Below are 16158 nucleotides of genomic sequence, written 5' to 3'. Positions count from 1 at the left end.
AACTGGCCCTCTTTCACTGCTCTCACAGAACTTGATCCTACCATTGCCTGTAAGCCATCTATAGAGGACTGTGTGGCAGCAGTAACTGACTGTATTGTATAAGCAGCTGCTCAATGTATTCCTAAAACCTCGACATGTTTTTCCACTATATCCTCATCCATGGTGGGATCCTGCCTGCCACATGGCACAGAAGGCTCAAAAACGAGCCTGGGATACTTTCCATAGATATCCCACATTCTTTAACTGCATCGCTTTCCAGTGGGCCCATGCACATGCTCGATGGGTAAGACATCAAAGCCAAAAGGAATCTTGGATTAAGTTCACAACCAGCATATCCTCTGCCACTAGTTCCAAGGTCATTTGAGACAAGATTTGAAAGGTCAGTGGGAAATATCACTCTGTCCCCCCTCTCGATCTTGCTCTCTGATGGCCAGGAAGTTATTGATACCCAGAGCATTGCCGATACTCTAGGTGGAAGCTTTTGCCGGGTATCTAGCACTTCTGCCTCTTCTTCCACCTTTTTAGCTATCAAGACTTGGGCAGAGCAATCACCTCTTTCCTTTCAAGCTGCTCCTCTCTATGACTATAATTGTCCCTTTACACTGGTGGAACTCAAACTGGCCCTTCATCGGTTGGACCTGATGATACTCCATGAGATGCTGTGCCATTTATCTCCTGCTTCTCTTGCTATCCTTCTGGTTGTTTTTAACCAGGTTTAGCAGGATGATGTTTTTACTAATGCATGGTGTCAGGCTATTGTCCTGCCTTTCTCCAAACCTGAGAAGGATCCCAAGATTCCTCCAAACTACCGTTCAATTGCTTTAACAAGCTGTCTCTGTAAGACCTCAGAGACGATGGTTAATGCTCATCTTGTTTGGTTCCTCGAATCAAACAACTTCCTCTCACCCACCCAGTGTGGGTTCCAACAACAGTGCTTCACTATGGACCACCGGATTCGACTTGAAACGTCAATCAGAGAAGCCTTTCTCAAACGACATCTTGTATCAATATTCTTTGACATTGAGAAGACTTATGATACAACATAGAGGTATGGCATTTTGCGAGACCTCCATATACATTGGTTGCGTAGCCATCTGCCCATTCTTACTAAAAATTTTTTAATGGACAGGAGATTCCGAGTTCATGTGGATTTGACACTTTTCCCATCAATGGGGTATTCACCCTGATCCTGAACTCCATATCAGTGAAGTTGTGCTGCCTGTGGTCTCTGAGACTAAGTTCTTGGGGCTTATCTTTGACCATAAACTAACCTTTCTACCACACATCAAGCAGCTACAGGTCAAAGGTACAAAAGCACTAAACATCCTCTGTGTCCTCTCTACCACCACTTGGAGAGCAGATCGACGTTCTATGCTAAAGAGATATCATGCTCTTATTTGATCAAAACTTGACTATGGATCACTGGTCTATGGCTCTGCCAGACCATCGGCCTTAAAGATGCTAGACTATTCATCATCAAGGACTTTGGCTCTGCACCAGGGCTTTCTGCACTTCCCCAGTTCAGAGTTTATACATAGAGTCTCATGAACCTTCTTTTCACCTCTGCCATTTGCATCTGTCTTTACTATAAGCTTCGAAACTTTGTTCCTTACCAAAGCATCCCACCTCGGGTTGTGTTTTCCTTCCTCAATGGGCCATGCATTTTCAGACCAGATGGTCTGCCATTGCTCCATTTGGCCTTCGAATCCAGAAGCAGTTAGATGAATTGGGTCTGTCCTTGGATAACACTGCTGTATCCACTGGTCAGCCCGTCCCACCATGGCTTCTTACAGTCCCCAACTGTGACCTTTCTTTAAGTCATTTGAGAAAAGTAGACACTCCTGATTGGAAATACTGTCTGCTATTTGCCAAACATCTTTTGAACCATACTTCCATTCCTATTTGTATAGATGGTTTGAAATCAGGTGACTGTGTGGGCTCTCCCATAGTTTGTTGTGGTTCGGTGGTTGCGTGCAGAATCCCCTCTACACCTTCTCTGTTCACTACTGAACTCTATGCCATTTCTCTTGCCCTAAGTCACATAGAAGCAAAGCAGTACTCAAACTGCAGGATTTATACTGACTCGTTCAGTTCTCTACTGGCCCTGGAATTACTTCATGTTGGTTCACACCTTGTTCTTGCCAATATTCAAAACCAAATGGCCTATTTATTTTTAACATCTACTTCTATCCAATTTTCTGGATACCAGGCCACGTTGGTATTTGCAGAAAAGAGCTCTCTGATACTGCAGCTAAGTCTATCTGCTCTGGCATTATGATCACTGTGCCTCTCCCATACATGGACTATGGTCCTGTACTCAAGGCTTGACTCCATGCCAGCTGGCAGTCGACTTGGAGTAAGCAATGCAAAAACAAGCTTTTCCAAATAAAACCCTACATTGGACTTTGGCCGTCTTGTTCCCGTAAGAATCAGAAAGAGGAAGTTGTTCTGACTAGACTACGCATTGGTCACAGTTTTTTAACTCATAGTTTTCTTTTATCTGGAACTGATGCACCAGTGTGCATTTTGTGTAACACTCAGATCACAATAAGCCACATTTTACTTTCTTGTCTTCATTATGATTCACAATGATGGCACCATTTTAAGCATGTTCTGTCCCAAGGTTTGTCTGTAACATTAGACAGTGTTATTGGTGATGGTGACACTGTCCACCTTGATAGTGTTTTTAGTTTTTTAAAGGCCATTAATCTTTTTAAAGCCATTTAAGTTTTTAATATATACTTTACTACTTTTAATGTGGCTCATTTTTAAAATCACATCTTGTTCAATTTTAAATTTGAAACTAACTGTAACATTAAGTAACTCAAAACCAGGACTGGAAAGGTCAACTTCAGGTGACTGACAGTGGTTTTTATACTTACCTGTTAGTCTTCCTGGCAAGTTATGATTATTACAGTCACGATACGGAAAGTCCTTTACAACTTGAATTACTGTAGTTTTTTTTTGACGTTGTAGACTAGACGTAAACATTAGTTTTATGCTATTTATTTATTTTTTAACTCTGTTTTGTTTTACGTTAATTTACTTTTATGAATTTTACTGAATTTCCTTTTACCTTTTTACTGGATGTTTGACGCAGATAACCTAGCTGCTTTGTGCCATAAAACACTAAATCAACCAACCAACAAACTACTACAAAAACTTCTTCACACAGGTCCTCACTATACATAACATAAAAAACAATTAAAAAAGTTCTTCAAATGGGTCCACACTATATATATATTTTACAAACTACTATAAAAACTAGTTCATATCGGTCTTTACAATATATATATCGTACAAATTGCTACAAAAAACTTTTTCAAATATGTCCTCAATATATATATTGTACAAACTATTACAAAAACTTCTTCAAATGGATCTACACTATAAATATTATCGAACTACTACCAAAACTTCTTCAAATTGATCCACACTATACATATTGTACAAACTACTACAAAAACGTTTTTAAATGGGTCCACAGTATGTATATTGCACAAATTACTACAAAAACTTCTTGAAATGGGTCCACACTATATATATCATACAATCAACAAATGTTCTTCAAATGTAAAATTTATATAGTGTGGACACAAACCACTACAAAAACTTCTTCAACTGGGTCCTTACTTTATATATCCTACAAACTACTACAAAAAGTTTTTTAAATGGGTCCACACTATATGTATTTAACAAACTTCTTCAAACGGGTGCACACTATATATATTGTACATATTACTACAAAAACCTCTTCAAATAGATCCATAGAACATATATTAAACAAACTACAACAAAAACTTCTTCAAATGGGTCCTCACTACATGTATTGTACAAACTACTACAAAAACTTCTTCAAATTGGTCCTTACTATACGTATTCTACAAACTACTACAAAAACTTCAAATGGGTCCATACTATATATACATTACAAACTACAAAAACTTCTTCAAATGGGTCCTCACTATATATATTTCACAACTACAAAAATTTTCAAATGGATCCTCATACATATTGCACAAAATAAAAACTTCAAATGGATCCACACTATATATGTTATACAAACTACTACAAAAATTTCAAATGGATCCATATTAAAATATATATATTGTACAAATTACATAAACTTCAACTGGGTCCTCGCTATATATACATTACACAAATTACAAATATTTCTTGAAATGGATCCACACTATATATTGTAAAACTTACAAAAACTTCTTCAAATGGGTCCATACTATACATATTGAACAAACTACTACAAAAACTTCTTCAAATGGGCCCACACTATACACATTGAACAAACATCTACAAAAACTTCTTCAAATGGGTCCACACAATATACATTTTACAAACTACAACAAAAACTACTTCAAATAGGTCCACACAATATACATTTTACAAACTACAACAAAAACTACTTCAAATAGGTCCACACAATATACATTTTACAAACTACTACAAAAACTATTTCAAATGAGTCCTCACTATATATCTCATACAAACTATTACAAAAACTTCTTCACATGGATCTACACTATATATATTATACATACTACAAAACCTTCTTCAAATGGATCCACACTACATATACTGCACAAATTACAAAAACTTCTTCAAATGGGTGCACACTATACAAGGCACAAATTACTACAAAAATGTCTTCAAATGGGTCCCATGCTATATATATTTTAGAAACTACTACAAAAACTTCTTCAAATGGGTCCTCACTATATATATTAAACAAACTACTTCAAAAACTTCTTCAATTAGGTCTGCACTATGTATATTATATAGTTCTCTGTCAAGATCTTCTTGACTGACTGACGAGTTGACAAGGTCTCTGCAAACCTGTCAGTCAGTCAAGATGTTCTCTGCTAACCTCTATGTCAGTCAAGAAGTTCTCTGTCAACTTATCAACAAGTCATGGAGTTCTCTGTGATCCTGTCAGTCAGTCAAGAAGTTCTCTGCCAACCTGTCAGCCAGTCAAGAAGTTCTCTGTCAACTTATCAACAAGTCATGAAGTTCTCTGTCAACTTATCAACAAGTCATGAAGTTCTCTGTCAACCTGTCAGTCATGTGATCATATCAGCAGACAGATTTTTTTACATAACTTTTTTGATGAATAGACTTCAGACATTAACAGAATAACATCCACACAGAGCTCATAAAAACATATATAAACATTAAATTTCAGCAATAACCATCTGTTGTCAAGATCTGATTCCAAAACTGCACAAAAATCTGTTCTCATATGTTTACTTGGAGTTTAAGAAACAACTGAATACTAGCTATGACGATAATTCTTGTGCTCTAAAATAAGGTGAGGGACAATTATAATTCTAAGTGGTACAAAATGAGCCAATGAATTATACCCAGTTCCCATATTATTAAAACTGTCATAAAGAAAACACTCACTCGCTAACTGTCTACTCTGAAGGACAACAGGATCAATATCAGTCACCTGAAAGATTGAAGAAAGTGTTTCATGACACTCGTTACTTTAGAAACCAATACAAGAAACACTTTATAATACTCTTTAGCAAACAGGTACTGTTTTCATCATTTATTTTACATATAAGCACTACCATTTCATAGTTCCTTTAAAGTATAAAATGCATTAAGCCATTTTCCTTATAATGTGCTAATGTTTAGAAACACTGATTAGTATTTATATTTCTTATATACTTAAAAGCATTTTCTCTTTATCATAATCACCACCTTACTAGAAAAGGTACTTAAATTTATAGTTCTCATGTTAATGTTTAATACCAAAATATAATATTGCTCAAAATACAATCTCTATTCAGCTGAGTACTGTTCTGTTAACAATATAAAAATGTAGCTACCAGCACTTCAAAACTGAAAAAAATTCTATGGTTTCTTACTGCAGCATTTCTCTATCAGACATAAATGGAATACAGATATTTTCATAAAATAATACTCAATAAATAACACATTAAAGTTGATACACTATTCCAAAAATGTTTAATTCAGGCCAACCCTCAGTCTATAACATGTTTACAACATCACCACCAGGAGTTATCCCACAAGACACGAGTGTCGTACTTCCTAGCTAGGTCATGTGACCCGTGTATAAGTTTACATTTCTTCACAAGTCTCACAGGAAGTTCCATTAGGCTCGTATACAGATATCTGATGGACCTCTATCTCTATTTAGTAACTCATAATTTTCTTAAATCTTGTTCTTTCTAACAATTCATAGATATTATTGGCTACATTTACATAAAAGTTACTTCATCTAATTTTATCATTTTAAATAATGTGTAAAACATGTGAATCTGTTGTTTTTTGTTTGATTTTTTACAAAAGATTTCAGTACCTTACTAAAAGCTTGCAGTATTTTGTGACGATATAAGTAGCAAGGTCTTAGAGTCAACATTCCAACTGAATGACCAGGTACGTTTGAATAAATATATTTTTCATTTCATGCTTGTTTTGGTCTTGTACTTTTATTATTACTGTTGTCCAAACATTTTATTTTGTGAAATACTTTAGTACTAGCAGAGACCCACAAAAGATCTGTAGTCAAATTAGTATCTTTGAATAGAAAATTTTAGAATAATACAAAATAATTCTAATCATAGACACTGGAGTTTATACAAGTCTACATGTCTTAAGCCTAACATAAGATTAACTTCTATTAAATATGGCCTATATTTGATAAGGAGATAAATTAACACTGTACCTTGTATATGCTTTTTGTTTTAGTTATTATTTTAGATTAAAATTTACTGTACTTAATGCTATTAATAAATCAACTTACAATGTTACTGTACAGCCTAACGTTAAATCTTTTTTTCAAAAACTTTGATACACTTTTGTATCCTGTCATACAAAATGTCTACTGAAGTACGTTTACATCAGCCTTAGTTTATATGCATTAAAATGAAGTGTGCACACATGCACATTCAGGTAGTATGGAGCATGTGAATTTTAAGGACAGACAAAAACGAAATATTATTATATTATGCATTTAAATATAATCTCATTAAGTCTGACATTTCATACTTGAAAGAACTTATCTGAATACACAAATATTTTAACACATGTTCAGAGAATGACCTGCAGAATAAAGATAAAAACATTCTTTTGACACATTTCCTACAATGAAGTTAGGCTTAGAATAAAACAGTTTATCTGAAGAACAACTAATCCTACATCCAAACGACACACAATAACGTTCCCAGCTCACTCACATTTTGCTTTTCTTCATCAACACCTGTTTGAAGTTTTGGCCGCTCTTTACTTTTGGTTTTATTCCGTGTTAAGTTACGTGCTTTTCTATTTTTACTTGCTGCTATAGCAACAAAAGCACTGTTTGGATCCAAGTCCTGTAAAACACAAACCAACTAGAAGTAAGAACAAAGATCTTGTTTACACACAACACTAAAACAATGTATAAGAGTAGCCTGTGTACTGTCTACATTAACAACTGGCCTGACTCAGTGTTAGTTAAGGCTGTTTAGAACCACTTAAAAACAATGTTTAAATTCAAGCACAGATCAGACTACAGTAGCATCATTTAGAATCACAGTGATTAAAGCAATAAAACCATAAGTGACTCCACAAATGTAACTTCATATTTTACAATGAAAATACTATTTGTGTAGCTGCAAGTAGTTAAATAAAATGACTAAAGTAAGCTCCATCCAAGTTCCAGTACACTTAGCCATGTTGTTTAAACTGTTAATTAATAAATATCAGGTTGTATTCTACAATGTATTATAGCCTTCAGGTCTTCCCTTTTATAAGTTATAACTCAAAATAACCTTACTATTATCTTTAATTTTCTATATCATTTGCACCTAAAAACCAGTTCTTTCTGTACAATTGTCATTTCAGCATCTCGGTGAAACACTGAGATAAAAATGTTATCAAAGAATGACACAAATAAATTAAATGCACAGTGAATTTGATTCATTTACTGTGAACACACAATCACTAGCAACATAATCTGAACAACTATTGCTGTTACTATGGTTGTTTTTAGCTCAAAACAACACAATGACCCAATCAAGTACTGTACACTGCAGGGAATCAAACCCCACATTTAAGTATTGTATGTTCATAAGCTTAATGCTGACCCAAAAATACAACTAATTATCTTTATCCAACTATCAGTGCTTCTTTAATAAAATAATTCATAGTCAACCATTAAGAAATGAATTTTAAAAAAATTTTTGTCTTGTAATGTTCGTTCTTATAAATGTTTCCTTTTTCTTTCTCTGTGGTGGTTTTCAAATTAACGTAGAAATTCATCATCCTCAAATAACCAATTGCTGTTTCTAAGTTAACTGATTAAAAACAGGAGACATATGAAGTAAATAATTACCTCTTCTTCATTTTCTGAAGATGACGACTCATAATTCCTGGAACAAGTCACAATTTTAGTTGTTTGAAATGTAACAGAAAATAAATTAGGTGTTATTTTACTAAGCAGTAACATAATGATATTTTCACATCAATAAAATTCTCTGCTTTATGATTTTATTTTAGAACTTTTGTACAAAGCTACAGAAACGGCTATCTGTGTACAGACATCACTCATTTTGACTGGAAGACTAACCAGAAGACAGCTAGTTAACATCACCCATGCCAACTCTTAGGCTATTCTTGTCTGACCAAATAGTAGGATTTGTCTGTCACTCTCATTCGTACACCAACGTTTGAGCACACTGACTAGAGGGTCAAACCTACATACCAAGAGAGTAAAAGTCCATAAGGTGAAACTGGTGACATTCCTTGGTGCAGTCAATTAAGAAGTAAGAAATGAGGAATCAAAGCCAGATTCAGTTTCTATGATAAAGACTGCCAAACAAACCAGAAACACATTAAGTCCCCTGGTATGACACCAATGAATCTCTGTGTCTTCTTACTTGCAGTTTTAGAAGCTGGCATACAGAGGTCTAAAATGGACCTCAACCCTTGCAAAGAAACTTGTTATGATAGAATGTGCAGTGTTGATTGAACCCACTGTCAAAGTTATCAAGGATGATCAGTCTCTGGAGAAAGTACTTCCAAAAACAGGAAACAGCCAACAACACCATTCCTTCAAAGTGACTTTGATGTCACATTTGAAGGTATACAACTATCCCAGTGCCAACTGTATTATAAGATCCACAAAAGAAATACTTGAATATTTCACTACTTATCTAAAACATGAAACTAGTACACTTTATGAAGCTTGAAAGAGAATATCCTTTTCTCATATCAGTACAAAATTCCAGATTCACAAGTGGTTAATACAACATATACTCTTCAAAAAAAGAAACGCAAAAGGCAAAAAATGAGACAAATTGTTAACAAGTTTATTCTGGGTACTTCTGTATGACATGTGTAAAACTTTGCACATTCACTGCTGAACATCCAAAGTCTGCAAAGGCGAAGTCCACGCTCACTAGGTGAAGTTTAACGTCACTCAACATCAATAACGAGTATGCCCCCCGTGAGCATCAATAACTGCTTGGCATCTTCTGCCCATGGAAGCGATGAGATGATGAATCACATCCTGTGGAATGGCTGTCCACTCAGCCTGCAAAGCTGAGGTAGAGTCTGCGATTGAGGTTGTCACCGTAGCAGACGTCGGTCCAACTCGTCCCAAAGATGTTCGATGGGGTTTAAATCTGGTGATCTGGAGGGCCAGGGAAGAACGTTGATGTTGTGGTGTCTCAAGAAGACAGTGGTGAGTCGGGTTGCGTGAGGACGGGCATTGTCATGTTGAAAAACGTTGTTGACGTTCACCATGATGGGTTGCACATGGGGCCTAAGAATCTCGTTGAACGTATCGTTGAGCCGTAAGATTCCCTTGAATGTGCAAAAGGTCTGTTCTGGCATTGTAGGCGATGGCAGTCCACATCATAACGCTGCCACCACCATATCTGTCAACATCCTGCACACAGTTTGCTGCAAAACGTTCACCTAAGCAACGGTAAACACAGGTCCTTCCATCCTGCCTACGAAGCATAAAATGTGATTCATCGCTGAACTAAACATGCCTCCATCGTCAATGAGGCCATACCCAATGTGCCTGAGTCCACTGCAGCCGTGCTTGATGATGTTGCTGGGTGAGGATGACGCCTCTGACTGGACGTCGAGGTCGGATTCCTGCATCTCGTAGACGGTTGCGTATGGTCTGATCAGAAATCCTACGCAGCCCTGGTATGGTTGAAGCAGTAGACGTCGCAGTGGTGGTTCTATCCCAAAGGTGACGTAATCAGATGTAGCAATCTTGTGCGGGCGTGGTCACACGAGGTCTGCCAGATCGTGGACGATCACAAGTTGATCCATATTGTTGGTGACGATTCCATAGCCTTGTGATGGTGCTTGGGTGGACATTCACAGCTCTGGCAACATCTGATCGCGATTCGCCTGCTTCCAAGCGACCAATGGCATTGTTGCGTTGTGCTTCAGTCAGTCTTGGCGTAACTGTATTGCGTATCGGTGGCTTAACACTGAGCTATGGAAACAGAGAACCCGTCACTTTTTATAGGGATTTTGCACATGTTGCACTTGCAGATCTCTCAAACAAATTTATTGGACACGCATGTGTTTTGGTGAAAAATCCGATGTTTTCCTCCGATTTCAAAGTGCACAACTTTTATTGTCATTTTGGTCTGACAATCAGTGCCTTAACACGTGTAACATCACATACTCTGAGCTTGTAACATTATTACATATATTTCTCTTTAAAATAACAAAAATATCCATTTTGCGTTTCTTGTTTTGAAGAGTATATTAAGGTTAAAACAACAGTTAACCCTCAGTATTAAATGCAACTTTTGGTTTAAAATTTAGTTCTTATACTAAACTATATAATGTTACAATACAAACTACTGTACAACAGTAATACATGAAAACAACAAACTTCTTTCATAAAAAAAACAAAAACAATAACACTTTAAAAAGTTCACTTCGCTGGAAGTTTTTGACTCAAACAAGTGTATGTCTCATGAAATAAAGAAAGAAACATGGTATCCATGACACTAAACTACTAGTCTTTACATTTGTTTTAATTTAAATATAAGAAAAAAATATATAAACTTTCTATTGATGCCATTCTCAAAATGTAGAGAGTGTATAAAGAAACATCAAACTACTTTTTTAACCTGAGTTTTGGAAAGAAGTTAAAAAACAGATGTTAAACTAACCAATCAAGAAACTGGACTCATTACATGTATTAGTGAGCAAATCAAAGTACCTTTTATCATCTTTATTTTTTATATCTTCCCCCTGAAAAAGTAAAAAAAAAAAATTAAGAACTATATACTCCTACCATCTTCCAAAAAAATATAAAAATTCACAACACTTGAATCTATTAAATCTTTTCTTTTTGATTTAATACTGTTATAGTCAGTCTGTATTGGTACTACAACATAACTTTACTGATTTAGACTTCAAACATACACACATCAATCATTGCTATAGATTGTAAAACCTTACAAGATATGGTTTATGTTTCAAACTTCTATACATGAGATTCTTTTACAATTCATAATATCAAATAGCATTTTCTATCTTTTTTGCATTTCAGTTAGAACTTAAGTTACTCTAAATACAAAATAACAACTGAAATCAATGATGTCCTGCATGCTCTTGAATTATACCAGCTCCATTAGCTATTCACAAAATTAGATATTATAGACACAAAAGTCTCTGCAAGTATATATATTTATTTTGTATTACAAATATTAAGATATATGCTTAGTGTAGTTGCTAGACTCCTTCATTTTTCACCACAAAAATTTCCACTAGTTACTTTAAATGACTCATAAACCCCCACCACCACCTTTTTTACATTAGCATCAAGAGACAAGAATATGTTTTAGCTAACCAGCTGAACCTGTTGGTTCTCTGTGCTTTGATGGCTAAGCTTTAGCCATCAAATCATGAAGAACTTGCTGTAACATCATGTAATACAAGTCATCCAGTGTTGTTAAAATAAAACTAACCAGCAAAACATGGATAAATCTATTTCTGAGAAGTAACAGGTTCTGAATAAATAAAAAACACTAACTGGGATGGGCAGACAAATTAAAAAACATTTCTTTAAGTGTAATGTTCACAAAGTATCTTCAAACTGTACAGAGATCAAAGTTCAAAATATGATTTTACATTTCCCTTCACAAATTATACAAAATATATAGAAATACTGTCTTTATTTGTGCAAATAGCAATATATGTGTGCATTTGACACCAGGGTGCAGCTTTCCAGCTGTAACAGGTTCAGAGTGCATTATATGACAGTTCGCAATTATAATACCTAATAAAATTTACCAAAGAGTTGGAACTTGCAATAAAGGTTTTAATATTTTTATTTTTAGAACCTCTTTAATAACCTTCATAAAACGTTAATAATCTCAAGTTGCACAGTATATGAAAATTAATTTACCTAACACCAAAACCACTGTAAACCTAACAAAACAATTAATGTTTTTAAGTCGTAATGTAAGATGGTTTAACTTCAAGATGAATATTTATAAGTCAAATCTTTTCTTGTTTTTACCAAATTCTTCTCTGTCAAACTATTCTTTACTTAGCCACTTTCATAGCATCACATCATAGCAGTACAAACCAGTTCACATTCTTGACAGGAAACAAATTCATGTTTAGTTTACTTATGAACTTCAAGTAAAGTGTTAATAGCATTAATTTTTTTTCATACAGATCTATTTTTATTAAACAGATCTGTTATACTGTTGCCTTTCCATCATTTTAAAATCATAAAACTTTTAAGATTACAACTTGCATAACAACAAAAACCAACATGATTTCATGTTAACAACTTACATATTGATTGTTAGAGTCAGATTTTTGAGCTAATTCTTTTTGTAATTTCTTCTTTGCATTACGCCGCTGGAACAATATACACAAAAAAAGTAAATATAACAATGTTAGAGACAAGTGTGCTTATTATAAGAAATATTAAAATAAACAGTAAAAACAAGATTAAGATAACCACACTACGTATCACTGTCAACACTATAGCTAATAATGCTGACACTACAACTAAATGACTCAAACAACTAAGCCTTTCTCAACCAGTAAACACATTTATCTTGTCACTGATTTTCATTCTCATGTCCAGATAAAGCACATACTGTTAACTCAAACCTTACTTACTGTTCAAATTAAAAAGTATACCTGTTTACATACTCTCATCTTAATTTCTGTTCAAGTAAAAAGTGAACATTTTTTCAAACTAAAACCTTAACCAATGTTAATCATGTTTTTAAGAACAATTGTAAAGGAATATATTTGACTCTTTACAAGCAAAACTTTAAAAAAAATAAACATCACAGACCATTAAGCATGTTATCTTGCAGATACACTATTTTTGTGTCAGGTATACCACTGAAATGATTAGGATCAAAACTCCTAAGTGATTGTTTATTTGTTGTTAAACATAAAGCTACACAATGGTTGATCTATGCTGTGCCTACCAAGAATGTCAAATATGTAAATTTTGGTGTCACTGCTGTCAGACTAACCACCATGTCACTTGAGGGTGATGATAAAAAAAAAGGAAAACATATTTAATGTACACAAATTAAATGTCATATTAAAATTAAAACTTTATCAGAAAAGTAAATAAATATTCAGAACGTGTTATTTGGAATAACAACTGTATGTAAAAACTCGGAAAAAAAAAAGCTTTCTATGTAGTCTACTTTGATGTTTTTATGAGAGATAATCACAGCACAGAAACCTGTTTGTTAAACAACTACAAAGTTAGAGAGATGAAGTACAACTACATCAGTTATTAGTACCTTCTTTTTTGCTCTCCTTTTCTCTGCTTTCCTCCTATCTTTCTCTTCTTCAGCTATTAAATCTTCAGCTAATTTATATGCTTCCTGATAAAACAATTACTAAAATTAAATCCATATCCTTATATATATTGTATATGAATTTTCTGCTGCCAGCTATTCATAAAGAAAAAAAATAAAGTCTTCTTCAAGAATTATTTTCCAACTGCTCTTTCTTTCCATGGTCACCATATCACTTTTCAAGTTTAAAAATATTTGTTTTATGTTGTTTTTTCCTTATAAAATACTTAAATGGGGAAGAGAACTAATATTTTTAAATTATCTCTGATGTTTTAATAAGTCAATGCAGCTTTAAAATGATTAACAAATCTGTTGATTCAAGTAAATTATTTATTTCATAATTACTAAAGCTTCAAAGATTATTGAACTGGTATATGGTTTTGAGAGTTTTAAGATCCAATTTGGTAATCTCATTCTGTATTAAACAGCATTTTTTTAAATCAAAATTTACCGAAGTTACTGGAAAAACAGAGTATAAGTTCCAGACGCTGTAAGATATCAACGTTGAAAAGAATTAAAGAATATACTCAAAAGAAAATGTAACTGAAGATTTTTTTCTTAAACGAACCATTTTATCCACCACTGTTTTAAAATCATAACTTACAAGTCCAACTGAAGGCCCTTTGGAGCTCGTGAAAATCATACAACAACAGGTAACCTTTATGTACCTACGTTGTAACAATGTGCATGACTTTATGGGGGGAAACTTAGTGGTATTTTGCCATTACTGATCATTGTAATGTATAATGAAGTTATGGTACTTAAATAAATGTCCTCCATTTAATCCATTTTCTATGTACATGTTTAACATTAAATTTAAGTACGTACGTATCTAAAAGTATTTTTTGTCCATTGTTTCTTTAAAGTCATACAAAATATTAGATAAATCACATGAAAAGTGTATAAACATTATATATATTTTCAGTTTTCTTATACCTGTTAATTTCTTGTTTTTTGTATAAGCCATTTTTTTAACTCATTTTATCTTTCTTTGCAGTTAACACAAAACAAAACAAAGCTAAAATGTTACAGAAGTAGTCTGAACGTACAGATTTTTTTTTCTTGCATATGTGAAAATGTTAGAGACAAAGATAGCACTGTCAGCAATTGAGTGTGAGATTTAGTTCTGTAAAACTAATAAGATATATACGAGCATTAACATATACATGTGATTTTTCAGAAGAGACGATGATCACAAAACCTTTGTGTATTTATTTTACAAGGTCATTCCATATGCATAACTTAAAATGTATCATGATTATAATTTGACAGTCACAAGTAAATAAATGAAAACAATTGCCAAACTGGTAAGTGATGGCTAGAATCTTAGATAATTTATCCACTTTCTCCTTTATCATTATATTTTGAAGAGAAGAGAATGAAAAACAAATGTAGGGATGTGTGTCCAAGGGACCAATTAATCATAATAATTTTTTTTTTAAATCTAGCACAAATAATGATTAAACATACCACATATGAATTACAACACTTACCAAACTGTTACTTCTAATACCACCACATTAATTTTCTTATATAATGTTTGCAGTAAAATAACACATTATAAGAAAACTTAAGCTAACATTTTGGCTGTGTTATATAATAATAAGGGTCAATAGGGCTAGAAGCAAAGGTACACAATGGATGGCCTAGAGCAGGATGAACATGGAGTTTTTTTTTACACTCTTCTTGATGACGAGAAACACTTGAAATAAAAGTGTATTCTCAAGATAACTGCAAACTCTCTACGTTAACCTGAAGATGACCTACAAAGCTTGAAACATTGTACCGTAATTTAGTTTAAGTTTTAATACTGATACCAGCCATCTTGAAAATACCTTTTTATACTCTGTTACTCATTAATGAGACTATTTATAATTGTCACCACAGAATGGTAATAGCTCTTCCAGTACAAGTTATTGAATTATAATTATCAGTTTGCTTACTATTAAAAATTATACATGTGTAAAAATAAAGTTCAATTATTTTATCTCCCCAAGAAGAAAAGTATAATAATAAAAACTCATAAAATAACTTTTGCATTCTTCTCCAACAAGATTTTGTATGAAAATATTTCTAAAACTGTCATTAAACCTAAAAAAAACAAACACATACATAATTGTGATATTTATTTTTAACATTTCTGAGTTCATGCTGTAGGAGATAATTTAGAATATCTGTTTCATCACATACCTTAATGTGGGTTTTCATAGTTGTTGATTTCATTTTTTCTGAAAAATATTGTTTAATTTTACTTCTCTGGTTATTTCAAAATTATATACAAAACTGTTACAGTTTCTGAAGTACATTTTAC

The 16158-nt window shown here is 33.6% G+C and overlaps 1 protein-coding gene across 6 annotated transcripts in view; it reads right to left on the bottom strand.

Moving 5' to 3' along the window:
- Nucleotides 1-16158, bottom strand: part of LOC143253820 (uncharacterized) — a 52746-nt gene that overhangs the window by 26216 nt on the left and 10372 nt on the right. For all 6 annotated transcript variants that reach the window (XM_076508233.1, XM_076508230.1, XM_076508232.1 and 3 more), the window contains 7 exons: nucleotides 16038-16075; nucleotides 13791-13874; nucleotides 12811-12876; nucleotides 11222-11253; nucleotides 8357-8393; nucleotides 7221-7355; nucleotides 5419-5464 (listed from right to left, as the gene is read on the bottom strand). In XM_076508233.1, the coding sequence (XP_076364348.1) occupies nucleotides 5419-5464; nucleotides 7221-7355; nucleotides 8357-8393; nucleotides 11222-11253; nucleotides 12811-12876; nucleotides 13791-13874; nucleotides 16038-16075 (438 nt within the window). The remainder of the gene's footprint in view (nucleotides 1-5418; nucleotides 5465-7220; nucleotides 7356-8356; nucleotides 8394-11221; nucleotides 11254-12810; nucleotides 12877-13790; nucleotides 13875-16037; nucleotides 16076-16158) is intronic.

Source organism: Tachypleus tridentatus, chromosome 6 (assembly GCF_004210375.1).
Source record: "Tachypleus tridentatus isolate NWPU-2018 chromosome 6, ASM421037v1, whole genome shotgun sequence".
Taxonomy (NCBI): domain Eukaryota; kingdom Metazoa; phylum Arthropoda; class Merostomata; order Xiphosura; family Limulidae; genus Tachypleus; species Tachypleus tridentatus.
This window is presented reverse-complemented; position numbering and strand designations above follow the sequence as displayed.